Source organism: Chelon labrosus, assembly GCF_963514085.1.
Source record: "Chelon labrosus genome assembly, chromosome: 24".
Lineage (NCBI taxonomy): Eukaryota > Metazoa > Chordata > Actinopteri > Mugiliformes > Mugilidae > Chelon > Chelon labrosus.
In genome coordinates, this window is record NC_140357.1 from 5021728 (window position 1) to 5049221 (window position 27494).

Sequence of the window (27494 nt, forward strand, 5' to 3'; positions counted from 1 at the left end):
GGCAGTTTCAAAGGAAAATCAGGCCATCTGAAACAATTACGTTTTTAATGAAAGGATAACAGCATTGTAAATTACGTCTGATTTTATTCAATGGAATCAAAAAACACCTTCAGGAAAAGACAGCAATTCCCATAGTACACAGAGGGCATGCCGGGAAAACGTGTCACCTGGGTGCTGGAAAACATTTGATCCATGCTGCCACACAGCCAGGATGTACAGAATCAATGAAATGACACTCAGGACTTCTGTAAAGTGAGCAAAAAGTTTGCTTATTCCTCTACACAAACTTCTAAATGATAGTACAAAAAGGGAATAATACAAAACAAGGGGGGAAAAAAAACTTCAAATAATCTGCCCTCAAAAGAAACCATAAATATTCATATCAATGCACATTGGTTCAACAAAACAATTGCTTCTGTAAACATTTTGAACATAAGGTGTGCATTACAATTTAAAAACCACTGCATACTTACTTATCTGAAGGGTTACATAATAAAACTAAAAAGTCTGAGTTAAAAATATGTCGGTTTCTAACACTGCTTTTTACAGATGACAGTGAATGCATCCGATTAGCTCTTAGCAGGTTTCCTTCAGTGAAGAAGGCAACATCAAGTGTACGTGAAACCTTGGAGTCCCGTTAGAATGTACAAAGCCACTGGAGAAATTCTGCTAGTCTTTTTGTTTGAGCATCAGAAGAGAAAGTGTAAAATAATATACAGTTAATGATCAAGGAAACTCACCAGCCTGTGAGGAGTCAAAAATATTTAAAATAAACACACAAAAAAAAGAGGTCCAAAGTTAAATCACATGGCTGGTTCGGACAGACACATTTGAGAAATCAGCTGGAGCTGTTTAGCCCCTTCAAAATACAGATCGTAGATGTCATTCAATGGACAATCCACCGTGCCCTCAATCCCTTACCACTGGCCTCCATGCTACCTTTATGGCCACCTGCTAATTTCACAGTTTATCCTAGCCCTACTTACAACTCCCATTTAACAAAAAAATCCACAGCTATCCTCACATTTCCCGGTGTATTTTTGTTTGGTTTTTTCCAGTAGAACGGAATCTCCAGACGTCGATGAAACTGCAGAAGATTGGATATAAGCATTACAAAAAACACATCTTAAATAGAGAGGATGTTTCCTTCCAAACCATCGATGGATTCTGCGTTCCTTGTTTATGTGCAGCAAGTCTCGTACATAATATACAGTGTATTAAAAAGACTGGGCCTAACTTTGATAATAAGCATCATGCGGTCGTAAACAGGGCTGTCCAACGTAACCTACAGCACGTGAGGCGTTCAGCTAAAGGTGTGTGGAAAACCTGTGAGAGTCTGTATGTACAAGCTGATATCCAGTACCCTGTATTTAGTGGATATACCAAGAAGGTCCCTTTCAGAAGGCTAAAAAGTGAAGAAGCAGATCTGCATGTCAAGCATCGTTTGTGGTAAACCTGTGGCTGTGACATATAGTGTTTTATTGACATGCTTGACGTGGAAATCTAATGCAGCGGAAACTCTACCTGAACAGGACTAAACTAAACACTTAAAGTGTGGCACGTACAGTATTAGCCTTCTTCGATGCAGGTTGGAACTTTAATCAGCACCTCTGACAAACACCTTTTCTGTCGTTCACGTACAAGATGCACACTTTTATTATGACACAAAGATTTACCAGCAGGATTTCTGTTGTAGTTATATAGTTTGAACCTGCTCGCCCTCAGACACCATCCTGTTTGATGATTGCAGTTCAATCCGTAGGTTTTTTTTTTTGTTTGCCCGAGCAGCTCAAGAGGAAGCCATCGTCTCTGCAGAAATGCTTCATCGTCGTTGCTCACAGTCACAATGTTCATCCGTGGGCCGCTGCCTGTTTGCTATTGTCAGAAGTCGTCTACCAGCTCATGAGGGAAGTGCGCCCCAGGGTCATAAAGTATACTTGGCTGGCACCTCCAGGGCGCACAGAAGCGAAAAAGACCTGAAAAAGAATAAGCAATGGGAGCTAGTGACGCAAAAATATTCATACTCCACTGTATCATTACTACAGACTTGTGTCTTAGGTTCTCACCTTGTCGTTCCTCTCGCAAAGGAACTTGAGTCTCTGGGCTCTCTTGTGCATGAAGACGCCGTCCAGGTGACCCGTCTCCACTGAGCGGATCTCTATGGCCTTCTCGCCCCAGCCCATGATCTGGTTTGACCTAATGTAGGCTGCACAGAGGGACGTCATTTGTCAGGATGTTAAAAGGCATTAAATACTGCCGCTACAGTAGCCTAAAGACCAACTTACCCACTGAAGTTGGCATTTCTCCCCACTGCAGCACCACATCCTTGGTGATGCGTCCGTAGGTGTTGACGTACACGCCCTCGTCCTCGTAACACACCAGCAGCTCGATCCCGTCCGTGTTGGGTAAGATGATGATGGCGTGGCACTGAATGCTGGTCTGGATCTGAGGATGAAATCACAGCAAGAGTCAAGAGCTTGGAAAAAAAAAAAAACTAAACATGTGGTTGTTGATCTGACTCTGGAGGGCTTACATGCGTGGGCAGGTAGATGTCGTAGACGGCACCAGAGTCCACGTCCACAGCATGGAAGCCTGAGCAGGAGCCGTAGATGACCTTTAACCTCTGACCTTCTTCCACCGTCAGGTCAACCAGCAGAGGCTTGTGCACCAGATCGCCAAAAGACTAAAGACGGCCGTGAATAAATAGGTTTTAATCATTCCACAAACCAAAACAACAAGTAAACCCAGCTCCGGCCATGCTCACCTTAAAGGCCATGAATTTGTGGTAGGGTTTGGGTGCCCAGGCGTACACCTCCACAGCGTTCTTCAAGGCCAACACTAAGAATTTAATCCTCTCATATTTCACTAGAATGATAATGAGAAAAGAGTCAGTCGTGGCTGATTGCATATATTGGTCAAATTCATGACTCGTGAGCTCAGGAATCTCCCATGTGTAAGGAAACGTACCGACTTTATAGTGGACGCAGCCCTCCAGGTCGCCCACATTGACCCAGCCCTGCTTCTTCTCCACCTCAGGGTCGTTGTGCAAAATCTTGTTTCTGAGCCACGACAGGTAGTACACTCGCAGTTTGTTCTTTTTACCTGCAGCAGATAGACAGACGTTGAATGTTTCTTCTTCACCACAGGTTTTCTTGTCATCGTCCCAGTTTCTGTCACTGTACCTGATATGGTGACCAGGACATTGAGTCCCTCAAGGACGTCCATCTGCTGGATGCGGCGTCGGTTGATCAGGGGGTAGACTTTGCCCTGACCGCTTCGATCCAGCAGCATCAGCCCGCTCTCCGTCCCCACCAGCAGATTCACACCTGGACCGGTCACAAACCAAACACTCGTCCTTAATACAGCTTTGATCAGCGAGGCGTTAGAATAAACCATATGAACTGAAGACCTTCCTACCCCACAGAGCCGCACACAGGATCTCAGAGTTGAACCTCTTCTTGTACTTGCGAATCTCCGGAGTGTCGCTCGGTGGACGCGTGTTCACTGGGTTGACGTTGACCACTGACCCTTTACGGGACGGATCGGCCCTCATCGGGTCCGCCAGTCGTCCATCTTGGCCAAAGGCTGCTAGAGGTGGGAACGGAGGCAGAACAAATCAGCCTCTATGGGGGCGGAAGTCACACAAACTGGACACGTTGACCTGTTAGTTGTTGGCTTACCCATGTTGTTGAGGGAGGTGCCGCCGGATGGAGATATCTGCAGAAGACGTGGGTCGATGAAAGGAGTGAACGAAGAGGAAGACTTGTGTTTGGACATGGAGTTGCTCTCCGACTGGGACTGATGACAGATACCAGACGTTAAGAAAGCTCCTCATCACCTAACTTTATACTTGAGGGAGGAAACAACTGCAACAAGCTCGCATTCAGTAAAATCAGACACTAAGCCTTTGATTCACTACATAAATTTAAATAGCAACAGGGCCAATGAGCTTTGAGCATATGATTTATAGTCCTCCCTCACGGGGCTCATAAAAACATCTTTTAACTACATTCTTATGACAAAGGAGTGGGAGCGTGAAGTTGGCAGTGAGATTCAAGTTCAGAACAAATCAAATGAAATGGTGACGTGCTGATGTGTTAGTTGTTTTGAATGTTAGAGAGGAGAGACGTGTGAATGAACAAGAAGAAATGTGATGAGGAAAAGGCAGAGAAGGATTACCAAGATGCGTTTGCGGCGTAGTTACGTGTCACACAATAAATTGCAACTCAAACGTATAGTAGTTCTCAGTTAATCCCAAAGATAACATCCGGTTTAGTTTCCTTCGTGTCATGACAGTTTTCCACCACCAGGAGGCACCAGTGTTAGCGGCAGCAGAGCAATGCAGTGAAGAGGTTGCCTCAGCAGCAGCAGCAGCAGCTCAAAAGATTCAAACCAGGTGTCAGCCAAGTCAGAAGGGGGCAGAAGAGAGTGAAGCCAGGAGGACACGGAGGGGGCAGGATACAGCGCCCAGAGGCTCCGACCAACAATCAAGGACTGGACAGTTTGGATGTACAAACTTGGAGATGGAGATTTTGTATTTTACACCAAAAAAAACAAACATTAATTAATGCCACAATTTTACTTATTTAAATTTTGGCAGTTTCGGGGAGCATCTCCATGCCCCTCACAAGTCTGTACACTTTGCCGCCGTCCGTTCCCTGATTGTTTGCCTCAGGGGTGTGAGGGTGACATACCTCTATGGCAGTGAGCTCGTCCAAGGGGATCTGTGGGGACATTGCAGGACTGGCCAGGCTAGATGATGAGGGGAAGGAGGAGGGGGAAGAGGAGGAGGAAGGGATGGTTGTAGCGGAGGAAGGGGAGTGATGGCTCTGCTGGATAAGGTCTGGTAGATGGTGTATGCGGCCGGGAAAGCCGTTTTTCTCTGGGAGGCCGTGGCTGTGAGGCTGGGGCTGGCCGTGACCGGAGCCGGCCGAGGAAGAGGAGAGACTGACCAACCGCTTTATGTCAGCCGTGCTCTGGAAGCAAGAACAGGCACACTTGGGCTCGGGCAAGCAGGAGGAGAGGAGCCGTTTGCTTGGCTGATTCATTGTTTTCTCTTATCCATATCTCAACGCTGCTGTGCACGTGGCTGTAAATGTATCTAAAACAACCTGGCGTACTCAATTATGCATCATTAAAAAAATAAAACGGTGAAAGCAGCAAGTTTATGAAATGGTGGAGAATGAGATGGATGAACAACACTGACTTTATTTAAGACCTCATCTTCATCTTGATTTAATCTAAGCAGGCATCATGTCGTCTCCTCCTCTTACCTGTCTGATGACCAGTGTGCCGTCCTTGCAGGGCGTAGTGGCTTGGTCGCTCTCAGAGTCTTCCACCAGCATGGTCTTAGCGGACTCCGTCTCTCCGTTACTAACCCTCCTGCGGAAGCCATGGGAATATCTGATGTCCCATAACCAGACCAGCGTTAACAGTCATGCAGAAAAGCCGTGCAACACTTTGATGGCTGCGACAATGCTATTGTATTTGTAGCTTTCAAACACAGATGAACACAATGGCAGCAGGGACTCTGGGTCCGACGTTATCTTGTACGTACCCGGCTCTGGAGTCCTCAGCCCCGGAGGTGGACTCATCTCCCGGCTCCTGGTCCACCTCCTCGTCGTCTTCCTCGTCCGTGGTGCCGGACTCCTCGCTCGAGGAGGAGTAGTCGGTCACCTTGTGGGGAGGCCGCACGTCGTCCACTGCTCGGAGCTCTTTAGCCAGAGCCGTCAGGTCCTGAGAGGAGCAGTTGGAAAGATTCCAGTTTTGAGTTGCACAACTACAGTTGCCTAGACTCAACATCCAGCGCTAACGTGTTACCAATCAATAAAAGATGACCCAGTAGTTTGTGGACTACTGTTTCGAAGCCTCAAGTTTTTTGGAGAGCTAAATGTGACCATATTTGGATAAGAAAGAGGAGCAGGGATGGAGTGAGGGGTGAGTCTGACTTAGACCAGTATGCCACCAAACATAGCTTTATCTTTTAGGTCTAGTAGCGACTGAAATATGGACTCTATCAAAAGAAACACAATGACGGTGCTTAGAAGAAGTGAATTTGAGGGCGACTAAGCCTTTTATAGAGAAGTTGAATTTCTACAGTGGCTACCCTATGTTTTATAGTCTATAGTACATGCAGTAGGAGCTGAACTAATAGAGGCCAGCTGAAAAAGACATGTGACTTTAAAGTCTCGACTAAGTTAACAGTTTAAGCTTTAGGATGTAGCCTTGTTGACCTCTTCTGGTTTTCTCCTCTACACTGTTATTAAGGCAGCCTTGTAAGGTCAGTTTAAAGCAAATACAGGCAGGAGGAACGCTTCCCTGACATGTTCAACAAAGCAAACAGGCCACAGTTTATCCAACAACAGAGCCAGGTGAGATTAGGAGACATTCTGACAAGTACAAGGGAACGGGAAGAGTGCGTTTGCATTCAAATGTGGTCGCATTCAAATCCAGGCTCAGTGTTAACCCTTCTTGTGCCTTCGTGGAAAGCAATGAGCTCATTGAGGACTGTGCAAGCACAGGGAAAAGTAACAGTACAAGGCAATCGCATCACAGGCAGGAAGGAAGACTACCAAAGGAGCAAAACCTCTTCCATCACAAACCTTAATCATCATGCAGGCAACACAAAAGGTGTGATTATGTAATCTCATTTAAGAGGCTTACCACATCACCCTAAGCAGTTCCCCAACAATCAGGAACCATTGGATTCACGTGAAGTTTCACACACCAGGTGGTTGAATAATAAGAGTAGTAGGAAAAAAAAAAAAAGAGCAAAGTAGAAAGAAACCGTTTTCACCCATTCATCATTACACGAGTGGAAGAAGAAGGTAACAGGAGACTTACAGCTGGACGAGTAGGCCTCTTTTCATCTTGTTTTTTGGGAACGTTTTCAGGTCGCTGGAGAGGCGATCCTTCAGATTTAGAGGAAGCTTTGAGGAAACAAAAGGAAACAGCGTCAGTGAGGGGAAACAGAACTGGGCCGGGAGAGTTGGCCTCCAAAGGGGTCTTTAATTGGCCGTAAAAATAAAAAAAAAACAGCACACAACTCACTAGAGCATGAGCTCATATCACAGCAGAGTAAGAACGCTGTTAATAATCATGATAAGCAGTTAGTAGGGTTAGTGGAAAGTTCTCTACCAGGGGACTCACAGCGTGGCCTGAAGCGGTCACCCGGACTGGCCTGGGAGCTGGAGTTGGAGGAGCCGGAAGAGCTGCCGCTGCCCGGCCGAGACTGCAGCTTCTCCACCCGGTCCCACAGCGGGCGCTGCTCCACGTTACTGTCGCAACGAACAAGAAAAGATTTAACCAACTAAATCTACTACTCCACATTTTTACCACTGCCAGTACATTTGAAAATGTTTGACCACAACAAAAAAATCTAAAAGGAGACGACCTAGATGTCTCTCGACTCACCCGCCAGCGCCCCTCTGTCCGCCCTGATTCCCGGGCTGTGATGGAAGAGGCGACTCCCGGCGCGACAGCACAGGAGACCTGGATGTTGTCCTCACCGGTACCTGCAGGAGACAGATTCAGAAGTCCTCATATGTTTGTGTAAATGCGCAAATGACAAAGTGCAGGACAACGGTTTACTTGACTGTAGTTCGATAAACCTGCCCTTATACTCTGTGATGCAATATCCCCAGCACACAAACTGAAAACCTCGATCAGAGGAATGTGTGGTTGAGTTTTCTAGATGCTAACTTTCATCTCAGTTCATAGCAGTGTCTAGTGTCTGTGTTAAAAGATGAGAATGAAGACAGCACAAAGGACGCAGACGGCTAGCCATGAGAGGAAGTGAATGACAGAGGAGACATTAAGGGAAAGGGTGGGGAAGGGTGGCCCTGACCCCGTCCTTACCTTGGGAGGAACCTCCTCGTTGCTGGCCTGGTGTTCAAGCTTAGCATGGGCCTGAGAGTGGTGGTGGGGAGCTTGGGGTTGGGGGTCAGTGCGTGCGGGCGATGGGTGATGTTGGTGGTGGTGGTGGTGATGGGGGTCCTGGGAACGCAGGTGGAGTTGTGCAAAGCTAGATGCTACGCCGCCAGACTCGCTGAAGGACTGAGAGCGAGCGACCACGGGTGGAGGAGGAGGAGGAGGAGAGGGGGCGGCGTTGTTGCTGCTCTTTAGAGCAGCCAGGTGGGACCACTGGACCTTTGAGGGAGGGAGGGAAGGAAGGGGAAGAGGAGGAGGAGGAGGAGGGGAGGTGAAACAAGCAGACAACACAGTGAGACATGAGGGAAGATGCGTGTGGCTTTTCACATACATGTGCTTAGATATATACACATGCATAGAGTAGACAACAAACGAGACAAAACAATGATGTGCTTCAGCTACTGAAAGAGTTAAACAATGTGTTCACTTGTAGATGGAGTTTGTTATTTTCCAACTATGGCTAAATGGCTGATGGCAGTAGCTTAATATGAGCATGCCAGTTTGAAAGCGTGGCGTGCATAACTTAGAAATTATGTGATTTGATTTTGATTTTGGATTGTTCGGAGATGAGAGCGTAGTTTGTAAAGACACACTCATCCACAACTGGCTATTTATATGAGGCAAAAAGGCTGCACATGTTGCACACCCGTGTCAAACAATGCCAACTAAATTTGCATAAAGTCTCTACAACACCCTCTAACCCACTATATAAGAAGTCTCGTTACAAGTTGTAACATGAGCCCAACAGTCTCCAAATACTGTATAAGAAAGCGCTGGGAGGGAGATGGTGACAGGAGGAACTGGAAAAGGTGAGGCAGCAGGAAGATTTTACCTGGGGCTCCATGGGCCGGTGCATGGCGGACGCCTCCGAGGAGGGGCCGCCGTTGGAGAACGGTTCGGAGGAGCGGGGAGGCAGAGGGGGTTGCTTGGGAGGAGGGGCACTCTGAGGGGAGCCCTGAATGTTCTTACGGTAGCGCTCGTCGGCCTGGGATGAGGGAAGAGTAAAGGGTGAAAGGTGGGATGAGGGGTGTGGAAAAATCTCTCACTGATTGACAATAACTTTTAGCAAGAAGAAGGGAACCATCAGAGGAGGATTATAGGAGAAGTATAAAATTCTGACTTGGAAAGCTGACTGTTTTGGAGAAAAACAAATTCCTCCAGAAGTCAGAAGTTTTCTAACAGTATACTCCAAATCCTCCATAAGTGAATTTTCTTTTCCAATTGAAAATAGCTCCCATCTCCTTGTCATTTCTGATATAGCAACCTTTCGCTCCTTCACAGGAATCTTCAGCTTTTGACGACGATATTAAACATGCTTGAAGCCCATTCCAGGCAGCCGTACAGACACAGGTACACGTGGACAGAAGGGAGGCAGAGACAGGACTCTGTCCAACAAAGTTAAACTCCTATTTCGCAAATCAATGGAGGGAAACGTCTCTGTTAATGACAAACAAACAGGCCTGTTGGGGACACTGCGTGTTAGTGCGGGCCTCAGTCATCCACATGCAATGGCCCAGTCCACACACAGTGAGAGCCAGAACAGCCACGCTGAAGAGTCTCTTAGGTGGACCATCCACGATCAAGAGAAACTCCTAACACTGAAAAACCTCGGTGAGAAAAGAAAAAAATAAAAGCCTTGAGGGTGTTCATAAAAACGCAGCTCTAAGAATGGAGTCTTGTTTTTCTTTCTTCTGCCTGCTCTTTCCGTGTGCTCGAAGTAAAAATTAAGATGAAAATATTTCAAACTCCCTAATGGTTTTAGTAGTCAAGGAGACTAGTAACAGTGCAAGTGAGAGCAAGTGCCAAGAGAGAAAGGAGAGGACATTAAGAAAGCTGGTTGAGTTTTTTTTTTTTCCCCCCATTCTCCACTGAGCACCCTCACTTGTTTTATTCGAGCTTGGCTGTGAAAGCCTGCATTACAACAAATTGCTTTGGAATAACACCATCGCGTCCAGAAAACAAATTAAACGCAGGTATTTGGTCTAAGGAAAGCCATTTATTTGTTGCTCTATCATCACGGTCAGTGAGGCTGTGTGAAGACAAGCAAGAGGAAGGTGGAAAAGAGCAGGCAGCGGGGGAGACAGAGCCGAGGAGGAGGTTCACCTCTCTGATAGGCTGAGGAGGATGACTGACAGGCTCGCTGGGCCTGTCCGGATCCAAGCTTTCTGCCTGGGGAGGTTCAGAGTCAGTGGGGGTTTCAGTCTGAGTAGGGGTGGGGGAGGTGGAAACCTGACTGGGGCACGTTTCATCAGTCGTCTCTTGCGCTGCCGACTGGGATTTACTGCCGTCTGAGGGGACCGCCTCGCAAGCGCCCCTCGCTACAGAAACAGCGGAGTCAAGGACCTGAGCTTGTGGGGTTGTGACGAGGGCTCTGTCGGGGGGCAGAGTGGAGGTCTGTGGAGGTTTGCTGTGGTCTAAGGGGAGTTTGGTCTTGTCGCCAGGCGGCTGTTTGGATTGGTGCTGCAGCGACAGCAGGTAGGCCTGCTCCTGCTGCAGGCGCTTATGGAGTCGCTCGGCTTTACGCTGCTCCTCGAGCTCCCGCCACTTGAACTCCTGTTGCAGAGTTGATTCAGGGTGGTGAGAGGAGATGTGAGAGCTGGAAGCCTGTTTCAACCTGACAAACTTAGCCTGATGGAAAAACATCTGCTCCAGTACTTAAAGTGTTAGACAGAAACACATTTATACGGGAACAGTATGTGTCTCCCTTAAATCTGTCTTTTAACCACCAACTTGCGATGTGCAATTTATTTTATAGACAAAATATACAAAATGTAGACTTTTAAATTTGAAGAGGTTTCCTTTGCAAAAATATAATGTTTTGGGAGTGATAGATCACATCCTGAGGAACATCTCCTGACGCCTTCCACATTCTTCATCCCTGTCCCACCTCCTCATGCATCTTTTGTCAAACTTTAGTGCAGACAGCATCCAAACAACTCCATTCCCCAACTCTCACATTCACATCCCGATCGATGTGAAATCCTGATGTTAATATATAGCTAACCTGCAGTTCATACAGAATGAAGAGATTAATAAACTGCAAAGGTTAAAAATATGCGAGTTTGACTGACCAGCAGCATGGCCTGTTCACGGAGCAGCTGCTCCTGCAGCTTCTCCAGGTGTCTCTGCTCCTCCTCCAGCTGGCGCCTGATGTACTCCTGTCAGGAAGGAAGCAAACAGCAAAAGATTAGAAAGACATCGTCCAGTTTTATGCACTTTATGTCTTTTACATTTTGGATTACTTCTTCACATCACTAAAAATAGTGAACCATTCACGGTATGGAGGTGCCTTCACAAGTGACTCTGACTCAATTTTCAGGAACTTAAAGAACTGACCTGCTCGCGATCGTTCCTTCTCTTCTCGTCCTCGGCACGTCGGCGTTCCTCCTCTTCTTTGCGTCTACGATCCATCTCCTCAATGCGCCTCTTATCCTCTTGCTCGCGGCGGCGCTGCTCGCGCTCCTGCTGCCTCCTCATCTCACGCTCACGTCGCTGTTGCTGTGGGGGGGGACAGAGCACCGATAAAGTTTGGTCAAAGTTTGCTTTCTGAGTGGTGCACGACAAAAACTTTAAGTCCTTGAAAAGAATACCTACCTCCTCCAGCCGCCGTCTCTGCTCCTTCTGTTGCTCAATGCGTTTCTGCCTCTCGGCCAGTAGTTGGCGCTTGTACTCCTCTTGCTCACGTAGTTGCTGCTCCTGGAGGAGCTGCTGGTGGCGGAGAGCCTCTGACCGCTCTTTGTTCTCCTGCTGCAGGCGGATGAAGTCGCGCCGCAGAGTCGACTCACCTGGCACGTTGACAATGGAGCTAAAAGGTGGAAGGAATGGGCGCAGAAGATTGGAGCTTCATTAGAAATGGATTCAACTGAGTTGCTACATCTGGTTTTAGAAGTGCTGCAAGTATTTAACCATACCTAGGCTCTCCTTCTTGTTCTGGGGGATCCTCTTCCTCCTCCTCGCTGCCACTGTACTCATACTCCGTCTCATCTGCACATGGAAAATCAAGTCCTCAGTATTTTTACAGATTTTCTGTGACAATAACTTGAGATAAATCATTTGCAGAGAGCAAAGAAAAACAGGCACCTTTCTCGCCCCTCTTCTTCTTGGTCCGGTCAATGTGGTCTTTCAGCTGTATACGGACTTGCCTCTCATTGGGCTGGTCTCGGATGAATGGGTGCTTCAGAAGCTGCTCCGTCGGTGGCCGCTGCGTGTAGTTCTTCACCAGGCAGCCCTCGATGAAGCTAAAAAACTTTTTGGACCTGAGGGGGACGCAGAAGAAGCGTCAAGAGAGAAACAGTGCATGACAGAGAGAGAGAGAGTGAATTAAGGATAGAGCACGTCCAAGGATGCCAAGTAAAACGGACATTTCTGCAAACGAGATCTGATTCTAAATTACCCATCAGTCCTGACAACACTCCTTCCCTTCATTTCTCTGAACCATTCTCCAGCATAACAGGTTCTGCTTTCTCAGTGTAAACTGAAGTTTATGAGCACTGACAGGCAGCATTGAAGCTTTCATCACATATACACCATGAAAACTCTGAAATATGGGACACACTGCAGGGAAATGATCCTCACCGCTGCACCTGCTGCTGTTAAAATTTAGATTCAAATTGAAATGACAACAGCAAAACACTGTAAGGAAATGGGATCTGTAATAACAACATAGTCATTGTTTTTTAAGAATATGTAAGAACAAACAAGAGCTAGTTTGTTTAAGCCCTCGAACCAGCTAAAAACAAAAAAGAGAAGAGGCTGAATTATGTCTGCAGTGTGTCCAGATCTGCTCTGCAGTGTTTGTGTGTGTGTGCCAGGAGAGACTGAGCCGGCCAGAGCAGGTGTACCACAGATGTTTAGCTCAGCAGCAAAGCACCAGACGCCAGCTCTTGGGTTTTATCTCCAGTCTTGAGATTAAATCTATATGCACAAGGGTCCGCATGAAACGGCAAACGGGAAATCTATACATAAAATATCGCAGACCGACTCAATGTGTCAGGATTTTTTCAGGATATAAATACACGCTCAGTTTACAGGCGGTACTCACCATTTTTTAGATTTGAGCCTAGGAGGAGGGTTTCTTGGAATAAGGAAGAGCGCACGCATGGGGTGCATGTCACACAGTGCTGAAAGGAGAGTAAAATAAAATCATTAAGGATTCAGAACTGACGAAAATCATCAACAACAGTGAAACCTGGAACTTACGTGGCGCTCCTTCAGCCATCTCTATCGCTGTGATGCCACACGACCACAAATCACTCTGAAAGAGAAGAACAACACTCCAGTAAGCAAACCATAACAGTGACAATACACATGACTTACACAACTGCACGCCTTCTGTGGAGAATCTTACTCTGTAATCATACGTCGCATCCGGGTTCTCGTCACAAGCAATGACCTCGGGGGCCATCCAGTATGGGGTCCCGATGAAGGTGTTTCTCCTGCCCACTGTCCGATCCAGCTGAGCGCTCACACCAAAGTCCACTGGAGAGAGAAGACACAACTTTCAGTTAAATGTTCATGAGCTCCATTTCAGTGTCTTCCCTATTGATTTACCAGGAGGCCAGATCGTAATCCGTCATTTTCACGGCAGGAAAAGTTATCAGCGTTAGTGGAGTTCTGCATCCAATAATAAAACCTCATAAGAATAGATGCAAGAACACGGGAGGATGATGTTGCAAATCACGCGACGTAAGAACGGGACACTCACCAAGCTTGACTTCAGCATTCTCGGTCAACAGGACGTTCTGGCCTTTGATGTCACGGTGGATGACGTGGTGGGCATGTAAGTGGGCCAGACCCTGAGGAGGGACGGGGGGGGACACATGACATTAGAGGAGAGGACAGAAGAGACGAGAGGAGGAGGACGACGACGAGAGGAGTTGGAGCTTACTCTGAGGATCTCTCTGGAGATATAGGCGATCCAGTCTTCCTTCAGTTGGTTCCCTTTGGTGTTCTTCACCAGATCCGTTATCGAACCGGCGCCACAGAATTCCATCACCAACTGCGAATATAAAACACATAAAAATCCTTTAGATAATAAGAAATATTTCATTTAAGAAGCCAACAAAAGCATGAAAGATGTCTTTATTTCTTGCATGGACTGGAGAATTTACCCATAGCTGGTCATCATGTCCAGGGGGGCTCTTTTTAATGAAAGCTCCATAGTAGGTGGCTATGTTTCTGTGGTGGGAATACTTCTTCAGCATATTGATCTCCAATTTAATTTCCTCCTCTTCATCCTAGACAGCCAAAAACACACACACACAGGTTAAAAAGAGGGCGTTTGTCCTGCATAAAATACAGTCATGCCTATCCATCATTAATCATCATTTTCACGTCCACATTTGGGGTCATAGCAAGTGTCAAGCTATGGTGCAACTTCCCAGCCACCAGGCCTTTTCATATCTGTTATGTAACAATGCTGTATGGGTCATTCGTCTGCTGGCTAACGACTCCTTTGTTTAGGGATTAATGACGCATGAGTGAGTCGCATTGTTACATTAGATACATTACATTGATGGCAAATTGCTCATTACAGATGGTAACAAAGCTGTGTCTCCGGCTAACTAACCTTTAGAAGTCAACTTAAAGAACAGGAGTGACATTCATAGAGCGCAAACAGAGCTTTAGTGAGAGACGGCTAAAACAGCTAGCAGCAAACCTGTCCACCGTCACGTCTTCGCAAAAAGGTCATAACTGGCTGCGATGCACACCCCTATATAGAAACTTGACATTGATTAACAGTGACACACTAATTGAACACATGCAGAGATCAGCCTGTAAGTGGTTTGCTTTATGGTTACACGGCCTCGCCTATAGAGAGTACAGCGGAGGTGGAGGAGGGGGGCAGGACGTAAAGGGTGCTGTGCGGCATAACCACTGCTTAGTAGAGTATGTGGGGCATGTTTCTCCGTATTAAAAGTATTGTCCTTGCAGTCATCATTAGACTGCACAAAAAAAGCCAGAGAAGAGAGATACCACATATAGCAAAATGGCAGTTGGTTGTCTATGCAGGCGGCCATACTGCAGCTGCATGACTCGTTGGGAGTTGACGTAAGCTTTTCTGTTGTGTGTGCGCCCCCCCCCCCCCCCCCCCCCCTCCCCCACTCCCACTACCAGCCCTCCCTTCCACATCTACCCCCTCTCTGCTGCGCAGCTGTTGGATTATCACACTCCCGACTGTGAAAGCCTCGCCGCCACAAGTCACATGGCGCAGGAAAGACAGACAATCACACGATGATGTGTGTCAGAGGGAAACAATATGTCACAGCCCAGATATTAATAATCTGTGGTAGTAGGTCACGCGTAATGTTCATGCATTCAGCTTGAAGATTCATTTCTCAAGAAGATACATGTTTAGAGGGAGCAAAAACCAGCTTGACCTTTAAGAGATTGTCGGGAAGTTGTGCACAACAGCTACACAAATGAGAACAAAGCCACTATTTGCCCAAATAGTGAAGGCATCATTCAACAAGAGGACTGGAAATCCTTTTAATATAAAATAAAAGACAATCTCAAAGCGGAGAGGAATCCATTTTTAGCTTCTGGGCTGTAGGGTAGAGGAGAGTGCTTGGATTTGTGAATGTGGGTCAGAGTGACACTGGACATACCAGTGTGCATGCGGATGAGCTCTACAGCAGGACAGAGAGTGCAGCACTGAACAAAGATGATAAGTTAGAAAATAACTGATCGCCAAAGAAGGTGCTTAATACTGTAGTAGTGAAAATATATCTTACTCTATCATTATTTAAATACTAAATATGTCTTCAACTTGCTTAATGACCTCAATTTTTCTCTTCAGGGATGAAAGACAACTGTCCTGAAGTTGGCAGATAAAGCGTCTGGATTCAAAGCCAAGTTGGAACTGAGGGGACGGCGAGCGGACGGCGTCCCAACATCAGCTCGGATTTTGGGAGAGGCTGGACCGTCTTTGTCCCAGTTGGCACCCGCATCTACTTTGCTTCACTGCCGAAAGAATTATTTCGAACCGGAGATGACCCGAGTAACGCAAGGGAATGGACGTCAGTGTTGGACGAGGAAGAACTACTCCTCGAGATTGGAAGTGGCAGGCGGCTGGAAAGTTTCACATAAAAGTCAGGGCTGAATATCTTAAAACCGCGAAAGCACTGAAAATGTTTCAAATTCCACCGTCATATTGCTGCAAAAGCGAGTGGACATACGAAAATATCCCTCTGGTGTCTCCCATCACGGCTATCGTCTCCTTTTTTTTTTTTTATTCCGCTTTCTACTCCCTGCCAAGATGACACACCTAGTGTTCTGTCACACAGGTGCAGTTGGGCAATATACTGAAAAGATAACAAATGAGGCGAGTGAGTAACTCCTGACTCATCGTGACGTAGGATTACCTGAGGAGTGGCAACGTGCAAGTCGGGGCACAGATTTCTGACTATTAGGATGCATTGGGAATATGTGGCGCATAATGGAGGCGAGCGTTAAAATGATGATCACGTCAGACTCGCTGTGTGCAAACCGTTCTTCTACCAGGCTTGAGATGTTAACCAATCGCCCCTCTTAATGGTTTCTTTCTGAAACCTTTCTGCGCACATGTGGTTTTCTCTCCTCTGCAGCTAGTTGCTAAATGATGCGATTCACTCAGAGGGCATCCTGTTGCCTTTGCCGTACCCCTGCTGTTTATAATAAAGGACGGATCATTACACGGCATTGTCATTCTCCTCCATAACCTCCGAATACTTAGACATCAGATGCAATGGAATGTGCGAGCATGACCAATTAACTAGATCAACATGAAAATAAAGCAATACAGTGGGGCAGACGTGGGCCCGTGTGGCCGCCTCTTCACTTCTCCACACAAGTTCTGAAAATGCAACACAACATCTGACGTGACTAATCTGTAAATGACTGGAAAAATCACAGCGCTCCAGACGGAACGCCCGTCAAACAAAAATGTTATTTACAGTTTGATGAGAAAAATAAAACTCCGAAAACGATGTATGGCTCGGCTTTACCTCCGTGACGTCCATGACCTTGATGGCAGCCAGCTGTCCAGTCTTGACGTGTCGTCCCTGTGGAGAAACGGAGCAGAGGTGAGCGTCCACCGTGCCGCCATTTAGCAGAGCAAAAATAAATGCGACAGATCAATCACGCACGATCAATAAGCTGGAACAGGCGAATGCTTTTTATTTATTGGCTCTGCATTTCGTTTTAGCTTCTGTCAGTTTGTGCTGCACGGAGCTGAACAGATAAGTCACACGACCAGCCCTGGTTGAAACTATTTCACCTGATTAATCACTTTTTGGACAAACATTTGCAGATGGATAGCTTTTGGTTGCTGCAAACCATGTTAAAATACTGTAAATACCATGTCTAAATAAATATTGATTAAGTACCGTTGCAATCAGCTGAAATAGACTTTCAATAGGCAACGCAGCATCGAGCCAGATGTATGCCACAGCCTATGTAAATCTACTATATACAGTGCATACCACAGATGAGCATATGAGCTATAAAGTCCCCACATTCCCAGACTTCTCTGCTCTCCTGACACCCTGCTGCCGCTCCTTACATAAACAAAGGACCGAAATAGAGGCCTCTCTACGTCCCCTCCCTCCTTTCCCAAACCCTGAGAGGAGATAAAAAACATGGGACATTTTTGAGAGCCGGTCCACATGGGCATTCCCCTTCTCGTCCGGGACAACACCGCAGCGATACAGTGTTTCTCTGCTCCTCATTAACAGCAGCTGCGCCGGACACGTTTACATCGACGCTGGTGCGCCTCCCACCAACCAACACGGTCATCTTAACCAGCGCATGGTTATGACACTGAAAGCCGCGCAGGCTTAGGGGCCCTCTCTTTTCACCGAGCAGGAAAGGGACACTTTACAATGACTTCAGGCCTCTCCACTTTGATCCCACTGCAAAAACAACACAGACGTTGACATTATTGCTGTCAACTCGTCTTGTACTGGCTGCTGGCACACATGCAGTTTAATTTACTGGGTTCACAGGTCACACGTGTAAGCAAGAAGCTGAAAAGTCGACCTCGCAGTCATGTCTTGTGTGCACCACGACTGTCGTTCAATTAAAAAGTCAGTAGGTAGTTAAAGGGTTTGTTTGTATCAATAGTCCCTCTGCACATTAACACAATAATGCTATGCAGGTTTCTACATGTGTCAAAATTTATACTTTTCCATTAGAATTAGCAGTTTGATCCATTCTTTAACTTTGCAGAGATCTTTTAGATATTTATGGGACAACTCGGCCACAGTGGAATTAATCTAATCGTGTGGTTAATTCTTACAATTTAGAAGTTGAAAGTACCAAATAACTGTGTATAAATCTAATCCAAGTCTATCCAAAAGATAATAAATCCAGTGGTAACCTTAGCAGAGCTTAAGGTGTGTTCACCCTTAAATAAATAAATCCCATCAGTTCAGAACTATAATGTCAAAATAACAAGCTCTACATTTAAGCAATTGCAATAAAAACATAATTAGTCAGACTTTTACTTTCCAAGTTTCTAAAGAAAACCCAAACAATGTTGTGTGAGTGTGTGTGTGTGTGTTGGGGATGTGTGAATGTCCCTTTCAGTCGAGGCAGTTCAGAGTGTGTGCAGGCGTAAATGTACACGGATGAGAGCTGTGTGCAAGGAGGCCCAAGTCTGAGAAGCCAAGAGGGTTTGGAAGATAACTTAGCTACGCCAGAGGCGAAGGTAAAGTCCACCGTGGGATCCAAGACATTCCATGAGATTTTCATCCAACGTCATTTGAAGGACTCCAGGCATTTCTTCCACTAGCTGCTTTCTCCCAATATAATTAGGTTCCATCAGCTGATTTTGGCTATAGTTCCTGTTTTTTGTTTTTCTTCCAAAAAACTAGATTTATTCTTAGTTATCTTGTTTTTGTTACTCTCCCTCCTCGTCCTGTTCTCCTCCATGCTGCTTTTGTTAGCTGACTGATTGTCCACCTCAGGTGTGTCCAATTAATCTCCTCCCTCCCCCCTTCCTTTTCCTTTTCTCACCAGGTGGAAACTGATTGGTTGGTCTGCAGCCCTGTGCCTCAGCTGCAAAGCTTGCACACAAACAAAGATATACAGCAGATCTAATAGTTAGTTTCTGGCACATGTACAGAACTGCATTTGGCGAAGCAGCTCCTTTAACAAGAAGAACAAGGCAAACTTGAGTATTCAGTCCTTTGAAATGAAAGAATCGAGGACAGTACTTCGGCCTGTTCTTATTGTGGTGGAACCACACCAGAGTTTCAGCGCAGCCAGGTTAGCACGGCAGCGTTCAAAAGTGCTCAAATGAACCACAAGCACAGACCTATCACACCCTAGTTCTATCACACGAAATGTCAATGCACCATTAGTGACAACACTATTTTTACATGCTGGTCGAATTTAACTTGCGCTATGTTATCTTTGGGTCAGATAGGTTTGAGAAAGAGTATCTTGCACGCATACACAGTAGTTTACAGTCTGCTTACTATTGTGTCTCATGGCATAACATAAGAAATTAACATGACAACTTCCACTTTCTACCAGTATGGATTCATCTAAATCAGAGAGCCAAAGTCAAGTATATACAAATAATTTCTGTTGCTTGAATTATCGCTACTCAGCTGATTGTTTCTAATCTAGCCCTGTGGTTGGACCCCTGTTACTAGACCCATGATACAGAGATGGGTCAATCAAAGGAGGCCTGTGGCTCGGCCCTGAAGGGCCCCCTGAAGCAGCCATCTAGGCGTGGCTGTGGAGGGGTTATCTGAGGAGCTAAGCTATCACTCAGCTCTCCCTGGCCTCCATCTCTACTCCTTCATCCCCGCTCCTCTTAACCATGGCCAGATGTGCTGCTGGCCCCTCTCAGGCTCAGCACTAAACCACTGAATGACTTACTGCCTTCAGAGCCAGAGACATTAAGTTTAAAAAATTCTACCCTAAAAACAAAATATACCGTTCTATGAGGGCTCGATCCACAAGAGAAATCTCACTCAGTACTGGGAACTCGACAGGCGGGGCTGCTCTTAAACTAAGTGCCGACATCATGGGCTCCCATTATCTCACAAGCGTGTGCCTACGGTGCCAGCTAAAGAAAATACACTTCAAGTGCTTTCAGTGTCCTCAATGATTACTGACTCAGCTCTACATTTGTAGTGCAGGTGAATGAAGAAATCGTTAAAGATCACTGCTGGGAAACCAGTGACTCGTGTTTTAGGGTGGATTTTTATTTAAGTGAGTATAGTTAGCGGTCAGACAGAGGTGATGTGAATTAAGAGGGGAGTACTGTTTCTCATACATGTATCCACTGATTCCAGATAGGACCGGCACATCTTCCTCCCTGCGTCTTTCACATTAGGATCAATCACACTTAAGGGTCTATTTTCACATTAGCTGGCTTTCTAAGCAGGTCAGCCGACTGCTGCTCACCATCAAGGCTCTTAGCTCACAGTTCTGGGGCTGCAACCGAGCGACATGCTTTCTAACCAGCACATGTAGGTGCAAAACAAACTTGGTTTCGTATTATTACTTCACACAGCGAGGGAGGAGGAGAACTGCTGGGTGCCGTGGTTTGGTTCTTGGAAAGGTCACTGGTGAAAGAGTTTGTTGGGAGGTGGAGCAGCGGTAATGAGCAATGGATGACCCCCACCTACGCTCAGGGTCATGTGAAGATCTAAGGTGACATTTGAACTGGCCCGAGTGAGCAGGTGGGTAGACGGGGGGGAGGGGGGTGATAAACAGGCGAGCAACAACCTCCTTGTATGATGGAAAGCTTTCAGATGGCTGCAGCAACGCAAAGCAAAATGTAGACATTTCAAGGCTTTTTGCTTACACAAGTGCATTCACACTACTGTCTTTCACTCCGAGAAAGAACTTATCAATCAGCAGTAAACGGCAGCACATGACATCCAGGGCTGGGCCTAGCCTCCCTGGGCTCGTCCACCACATACTACTGCCGCTGCTGCTGCTGCTACTGCATACCAGCACACTGACCCAATTCTCACACAAACTTGGCTCTGCTGCCTCCAGCCCCAGTGGAGAAGTAAGGCCAGAAAAAGATGAGAAAGCAAAGAGGAGAGTCGGAGGCCAGTTGATGTGACTGGACATCTATTGATCACAGTGCACCAGCTTGCTGCTGTAACAGATTAAAGGTGACCAGTGGCACCTTTCCTTTTGAGAAACACAGCCCAAGTCTAATTCGTTTGCTTGTTTGTAGGAAAAGAAACTGCGAGCTTCAAATCCAAGTGAAATTAATATGAGCAGGTCAAAAAGAGATTAGATAAGACATATTTACACCTGCACATTAAAAGAAATTTGTATGGAGAGTGTGATCGTCTTCTCATAACTGGAGAAAGACAACTGGGAGCGTCTCATCTCAGCACCACTCCAGTAATGAGGTGGCTCAATGAGCTGCACCCAGACACACAGACACACAGACAGTTTTGTTCGGCCAGCGTGGCCGGTCAGGGGACATCGTCGGTCTTGTGACACCCATTAGGGTGAGGGTCACTGCGGGGGAGATGGAGACAAAAGGGATACACACTGTCGGAGCAGAGGAGTGCGAGAATCTTGGAAGAGAGGAAAAGACACCACGCTAACGCAGCGTGTGGATTTCAGAAAGAGAGACGTAATGCGGGACCCTAGCTCTGGCTGCTACGCCCTCGGATTCTGACCTAATATCTTACCGGCCAATCAGCAGCCAGGACCTTTTATCAGCGAGCCCCATACAACACTCATTAATTAGGCAAGCTGGCAAGACCTACACTGTCACAAGGTCCAGCAATGGCATCTAAACCACTGCTCTTCAAGACACCAGACATATTCATGAAAGACAGTCTGAGAGGCCAGACTGTTTAACGTCTGCATTCCTACATGTTAAATTATAATGTGATGAAATGGCAATTATACACCAGTCTTTGATATAGTTTTTTGCGTCATCAGTTTCAAGAAAACATAAACCAGGTCAATGTACAGAGAAATACATGTAACACAAATGAGTGAAAATGTAAAAAATAGATAAATAAATGCCTGAATTTGCAAAATCGAAAATATTTGCCGTCGCTAAAACCACCTATAAAACTGATCTAGTTAGGTTTTGCAAAATCCAACATGGAACAGGCCGCTGTGCTGTGTTTAAAGTAGCAGCAGCAGCACAACAAACCGGTTCCAGCACCTGAAATAAAGGCATGTAGTTAAAATGCAGCAACGTACATGTCAGAGATTCAGACGCCTGCTGCATACAAGTTATAAAACCCCCAACTAAAGAGCAACAAACTTGCGCTGCTTCATTTGGTGGCTGTTTCGCTTTGGGAAAGACCACGTTGGGTCCAAAATATGAATGAGCTGTAAATATTTTAGCGTTACTCAGTGTGTACAAAAAGGCACGGGGGAACATTGCAGGGCTTCTGGAGGAGACGCCTTTCGCTCCTCAGCTGCAGAACTCTGGACCAGACAAACCATTTCTGAATAATGATTTGTCTTGAATTGGATTCGTACGCGTGTCAACTCTGTTAGCAAAATTTATTGTTCCAACTATTACAACATCCTGCCAATTCTTTTTTATTAATCTTGATTGATCTGTGCTGCTACTTGATTGGCCTGACATTAGACTATCACCAGGGATGCTTTAATCATCCAGCGTGAGTCAGGCTCCACATCAAACAGCTGGAAAAGGCTTTCATTGTGTGGAAACCCTAAAGGCATCCGCACAGGGGTCAATGAGATTAAACTGAAGTCAGACAGGATCTCCCACCCCCTCTGTGGGGATGCACCTTCACGCACTGCCTCACCCATGTTAACCTCCATTCACCCTTTCCACTCTAAAAAAAAACCTCACTCTTTTATTTCTTCAATTTTTGAACAAACACTCAAAGCCGCGTTAATCGCTAATAACCACCGCCCCGAGGTGAACGCCAGTCTCGCCCAGCACCATATGGCACCGGTAGGTATTTGACAGATTGGTTCTTCTCACTCCTCGGCAGCGGCTCCCACCCCTTGTGCCCGTCAGGCATAGCTCGCCCCCTGAGGACAACCCTGCTTATTCTGAGGGCAAGGGCGAGGCCTGTCCTTCGTTTGGAGAGGGAAGACAAAGGGAGAAGATGGAGGACAAGAGCCACTAAGCTGCGTCTGAATTAGCTTGCTGGGTAGATTGTTCCACGTTATATAAAGAATGTGCATCCATTCAACACAGATTTAACTAAGTGAATGAACACACATGCATATGAAGCATATTGACATGACAGCACTAAAACACTGATGGGCACAGGCTTGGCACGCCCCGTAGATGCATAGCCAACGGGTCAGCAGGGGCTCTGGTGCCTCAGGCCTGACTATATATGGCCGTTCTGTAGAGCAGAGGGAATCTTCCCAGCATACCATGAACAATTCGAAGAATCGTCTCTTTCTCTGTGTTATCATAACTCTCTCTCTTTTTTTTTTTTTTTTTTTTTTTTTTTAAATCCCTACAGAGAGAGAAGCTCTGCTAAGCCTGCTGGTCCGGTGCCAGCTGATAAGGACGGAGAGAAGTCAGTGAAAATCTCTTTGTGTGGTGCAAGAGGAGTGTGTTAAAACAGTGTGGCAAATGCATTATTTTAACACAATGAGTAACTTATGACATAATGACGTATTATGAGTGCCGACCAATGCATTATTAGAGGCTGCTTGTTTCCCAATGGTTTAAAGCACTCCTTTAATTTATTTTTTTATTTTTTTTGGGGGGGGGCCTGTAGCAGCATTAAATTGCAAAAAAAAATCAAAATTTAATTCAGCAAACGCAAACCACCGCAGCGCTTTTCAAACTGATGAATCACCTCACATGGTAATGTTGCACCCGAGTGTGTTCGATCAGTTTATACAGCCGGCCTTTTCATTTCAATCAGACAGCAGGCCGAAGTGAAACGAAGTGATTTAAAAAGTGCTTTTTGGCTAGATTGTCATTTTCATTATGGCTGTCAGTCAAAAACTGCTGTGTTCTCAAATAATCTGGCGCCCCTCCAGGGATGACGGCTGCCCTACTGGCAGAGAGCGAGGATCGAGGGGCCAGCAGCACAGCACGGTCACGAGAACCTTGACATGGCATTTTGGGTCTTAGCTTAGCCTGATGGTCCTCTAATTTTTGATTCGCAACTAGTACAGCATAACAGAAATACAAGTACAAATGGGACCTTATCAGGCAGCAGCAATAAGTAATTTCTAACCTACACTGTTTTTTATGCTTTGATAAATACGCTATCCAGGTCTTAAAGTCTTAAATCTTAAATGATGGAGTGAAAAAGGTTAAAGAGCTACACAATCGTTCAAATTTCAGACACTACCGTCATGGGAATTGTCCTCACAAAACCATATCAATAAATATTTAGAATGATTCATGACGTCTCACGATATTTTTATTATGATCACTGAATTGTAAGTTTACGTGCAAAACCTCTTTTCTCTGCACAACATTCGCTGAGCAAACTAACTTTCAACTGAGCGCAGACATTTAACTCCCAACAGTCGGCTTACACAACAAAACAACTCACTGGGAAACGTCTCAAAAGTCACCACAAACCAAAGACACTTGGTCACATTGTGTTTTCTAAAAAGGAGCCTTGCAAACTGTGACCAAGTGCTGGACAAAGCAGAAAAAGGCCTCAGAGGGAGAAGGAACTCCACCCCGTTTTCAGTTGGGGGGCTGCTGTGATTATTCAGTCGGTTGGAGTTTGAAACCCCGCGGACAAACGCCTCCTTTCTGCGGGATCTAACCGACTGCCGGACTGAGAGACCCAAAAGAGCGGAGAGACAAGCTGGGCTTTGTGAGAGGGGTGGGCAGGTTCTGTCTGGAACTGGACAGCTGCTCCTCTACCAGTTGCAGCGAACTGCCCCCTCCATCCCCCTCTCCCTATTACCACCGCACATGCTCACAAGCCACAGTCTGGTTGACATGACAGCCTGACCGACAGCTGATCGACAGCAAAGCTCTAGTGGTGGACAGTTTATCTTATGCGAGGACGCTGAGACTGGTGTCGGGCTAATCTGACAGCGCTCCCCGGTCCAACACAGCGGCAAATAGAATTAGCAGTGGACACTGAATGGAGCGAGAGATTAAGGCAACAAAAAGAGTGAGAAGCGGTAATTCTCTGTCCCACATGTTCGGCTCAAAACCATCTGGTGGGAAGATAGCGTGCAAGCATCTTCATCTTCAATCACCCTTCTCTCCACGCTGAATGGTTTCAGGTGTATTGATCGCGTGCACACAGATGGGTTCACTCTGAGGGTCGAGGCGGGGGGAGATTCTGGGAGTTGAGTATGCAAAGGGATTGAATGCAGGTCACTGGAGCACTGTGCACTGCCGGAATTAAACACTCAGCTTAGCTCATCGCTTGGTACACAAGCAAAGTAATGTTTTTTTTTTTGCCTCTTAGAAAATGTGGGTAACCTATAGCGGTGTGCACAACAAAATGGAGCCTCCGCTGATTAGCACGCTGCAAAAACAACAACACAGCAAGGCCCATTACAACACACGACTCTTGAGAGGAGAAGTGTTCGCCGTCTCCCTCTCTCTTTCTCTCTCTGCCTCCTTGACAATGTCTTTCAACGGCAAGCTATGTTCATTTTCAACAAGGAAACGTGACACCGAGAGCAGATGGCTCGGAGAGTGGGATTCCCATCAAGTGGAGTGGAAAAACAGATTTTTTTTTTTTTTTTTTAAAAGGATGTGAAATTTGAAAATGAAGGAGCTGCAGACAGAGGAGAGGCCAGCGGGATTGTGACATACATTGCTCGCCTTCGTCTTAGTAAGACAGGTGATGTAAGATAGGTGATGCATCAGGCTGCAGACTGTATGATTCACACACATACCTCCCCTCCCTACAATAACACCAGACACTAATCAGACGGGTAAAAAGTCCAGTGTTGCAGCTCAGTTTGATCCGAGAGCATTTAGAAGACTTTTAATGTCACTTTCTTTGTTCGGGCTCTGTACAAAAAGGGAGAACACTGGTTATGCTGAGCCTCCACAGTGAAAACAGGACAGGACAGGCCATGCACTGCGCCTCCAACCAACCTTGTATACTTGTCCATAGGTGCCATTTCCAACCACCTCCACCAGCTCAAATATCCCAGCTGGATCCTGAAAAGAAAAAAAAAGACACACATACGTTTCAGTTGAGATTAAAAGTGATGTTATTTTTCCAAAACAACATTGTCCACTGTGAGCCAGCTGTTGCGCCCTGCTCCTACCCTACATGCCAAATGCATCTCGGAACAAAGGAAAACCAGACACTGGCAACACCTCGCCACGGCTCAGCGGTCATTTTACTTCGTCTCCAACATGAGGAGACACAGAAGAACCGGCTCAAACTTGCCCTTATTCCTCCCACTGAGCGAGGGTTGTTTTATCGAGTGGAATAAAAGATAGCAGGGGGGGAAAAAACAAAGGAGGCTCGGTTCGGCAGCACTCACCCGCAATGAAGCCAAGTCTATGTCTACTAGACTTTTAGCCGGAGAGTCGTTCGCCATCTTTCAAATAAAAGCACAGCTTTCCTTTGCCTTAACAAAAAATGTCCGCTGTATCATTTGCGGCGACTTCGGACGATGAATTAAACAGAGGCCGCAGGGTATTCCTCTCTGTGGGCTCCGCTTGTTAGCAGAAAGCGCTGGGGTCTCGCTACTCCATGTTGAGGTGGCAGCAGCGGCTCCCTGTTCGCTCTCTCTGGGCTCTAACTGCCACTGGTGTCAAACTGGCGTAACGTCCCGGACTTCCGGCGTGCCCTTTCAGCATAAAAGCATCACTATAACGAAAATGCACTGAAAGAGGAATCCAAAACAGAAATTAGGATTGTTTTCTTCACATTCAGAGCTATAGATTCATTCACAGCCACGACTAATTAATCAATGATGTATGAACAAATCAAAATTATAGTACAATTAAACACTGCGACGCAATCTCTTAATACGATAAATAAAAAGTATGCAGAGAGGCCCAAAGCCACATCAAAATCTATTTATAATCCTACCACTGACATTATTAAGGTAACTTTTTGGCTCAGATGCTGCTCAATAATAGCAGTGTTTTATAAGCACAGTCAAAAAGAATGAATTTTTTTATTGAGAGCAAGTTCTCAAAAAATATTTCATAGATTTAATGTCCTACAAGCCATACAGTACGTATGAGTACACATAACCTGGCTTTTTCAAGTGGGAGTTGTTGACAAATGAACGGTCAGATTTCCTTTTATGTTGAAAGTGAAACGGCCTCACTTCCGCTCCTCTCCTCCCTGCTCTTGTGCGGCTTCACGCAGCTACAGTTGAGAACCGCACAAACACAGGAAGCCGGTCCGCTGCACACACACACACACACACACACACACACACATACACACAGAGAGAATAGGGCTGGGCCTCGATACAGCAAGCGTGGATTCCGAGGTGGTATTTAATGCACCTTTCTCTTCTGAGGCGCACAAACCGGCATCGAGCAGTGTTGATACAATGCACACGAGCAGCGGGGGGCAGGTGAGATAAATAGAGGCAGACGGGAGAGGAGAGGAGAGCCCCCCCCCTCTCTTTCTCCAACAACCCCCATCACCACCACACAGCATCCATATGGACATGCG

General features: G+C 46.3%; 1 protein-coding gene across 10 annotated transcripts; it reads right to left on the bottom strand.

Annotated features, from left to right (window-relative positions):
* Positions 1-64: 64 nt before the first annotated feature.
* Positions 65-27243, bottom strand: LOC311509211 (mitogen-activated protein kinase kinase kinase kinase 4-like). Of its 10 annotated transcripts, none has more exons than XM_084574305.1 (32): positions 26341-27243; positions 25943-26008; positions 16914-16970; positions 14040-14165; positions 13817-13927; positions 13634-13724; positions 13277-13407; positions 13129-13183; positions 12971-13049; positions 12010-12185; positions 11841-11913; positions 11524-11734; positions 11266-11427; positions 11001-11087; positions 10033-10482; positions 8762-8914; positions 7858-8148; positions 7414-7514; positions 7150-7277; positions 6844-6929; positions 5558-5736; positions 5274-5382; positions 4695-4976; positions 3681-3798; positions 3418-3588; positions 3183-3326; positions 2968-3102; positions 2765-2865; positions 2534-2683; positions 2286-2445; positions 2067-2206; positions 65-1976 (listed from the first exon to the last, which is right to left on the bottom strand). In XM_084574305.1, the coding sequence occupies exons 1-32, from the start codon at positions 26395-26397 to the stop codon at positions 1893-1895; spliced, it is 4464 nt and encodes a 1487-aa protein (XP_084430431.1). In that variant the 5' UTR covers positions 26398-27243; the 3' UTR covers positions 65-1892. The 10 variants fall into 10 exon arrangements, with proteins under 10 accessions (XP_084430431.1, XP_084430430.1, XP_084430428.1 ...); XM_084574304.1 differs by having other exon boundaries at positions 7138-7277; XM_084574302.1 differs by having other exon boundaries at positions 5274-5403; positions 7138-7277.
* Between the last annotated feature and the right edge of the window lie 251 nt (positions 27244-27494).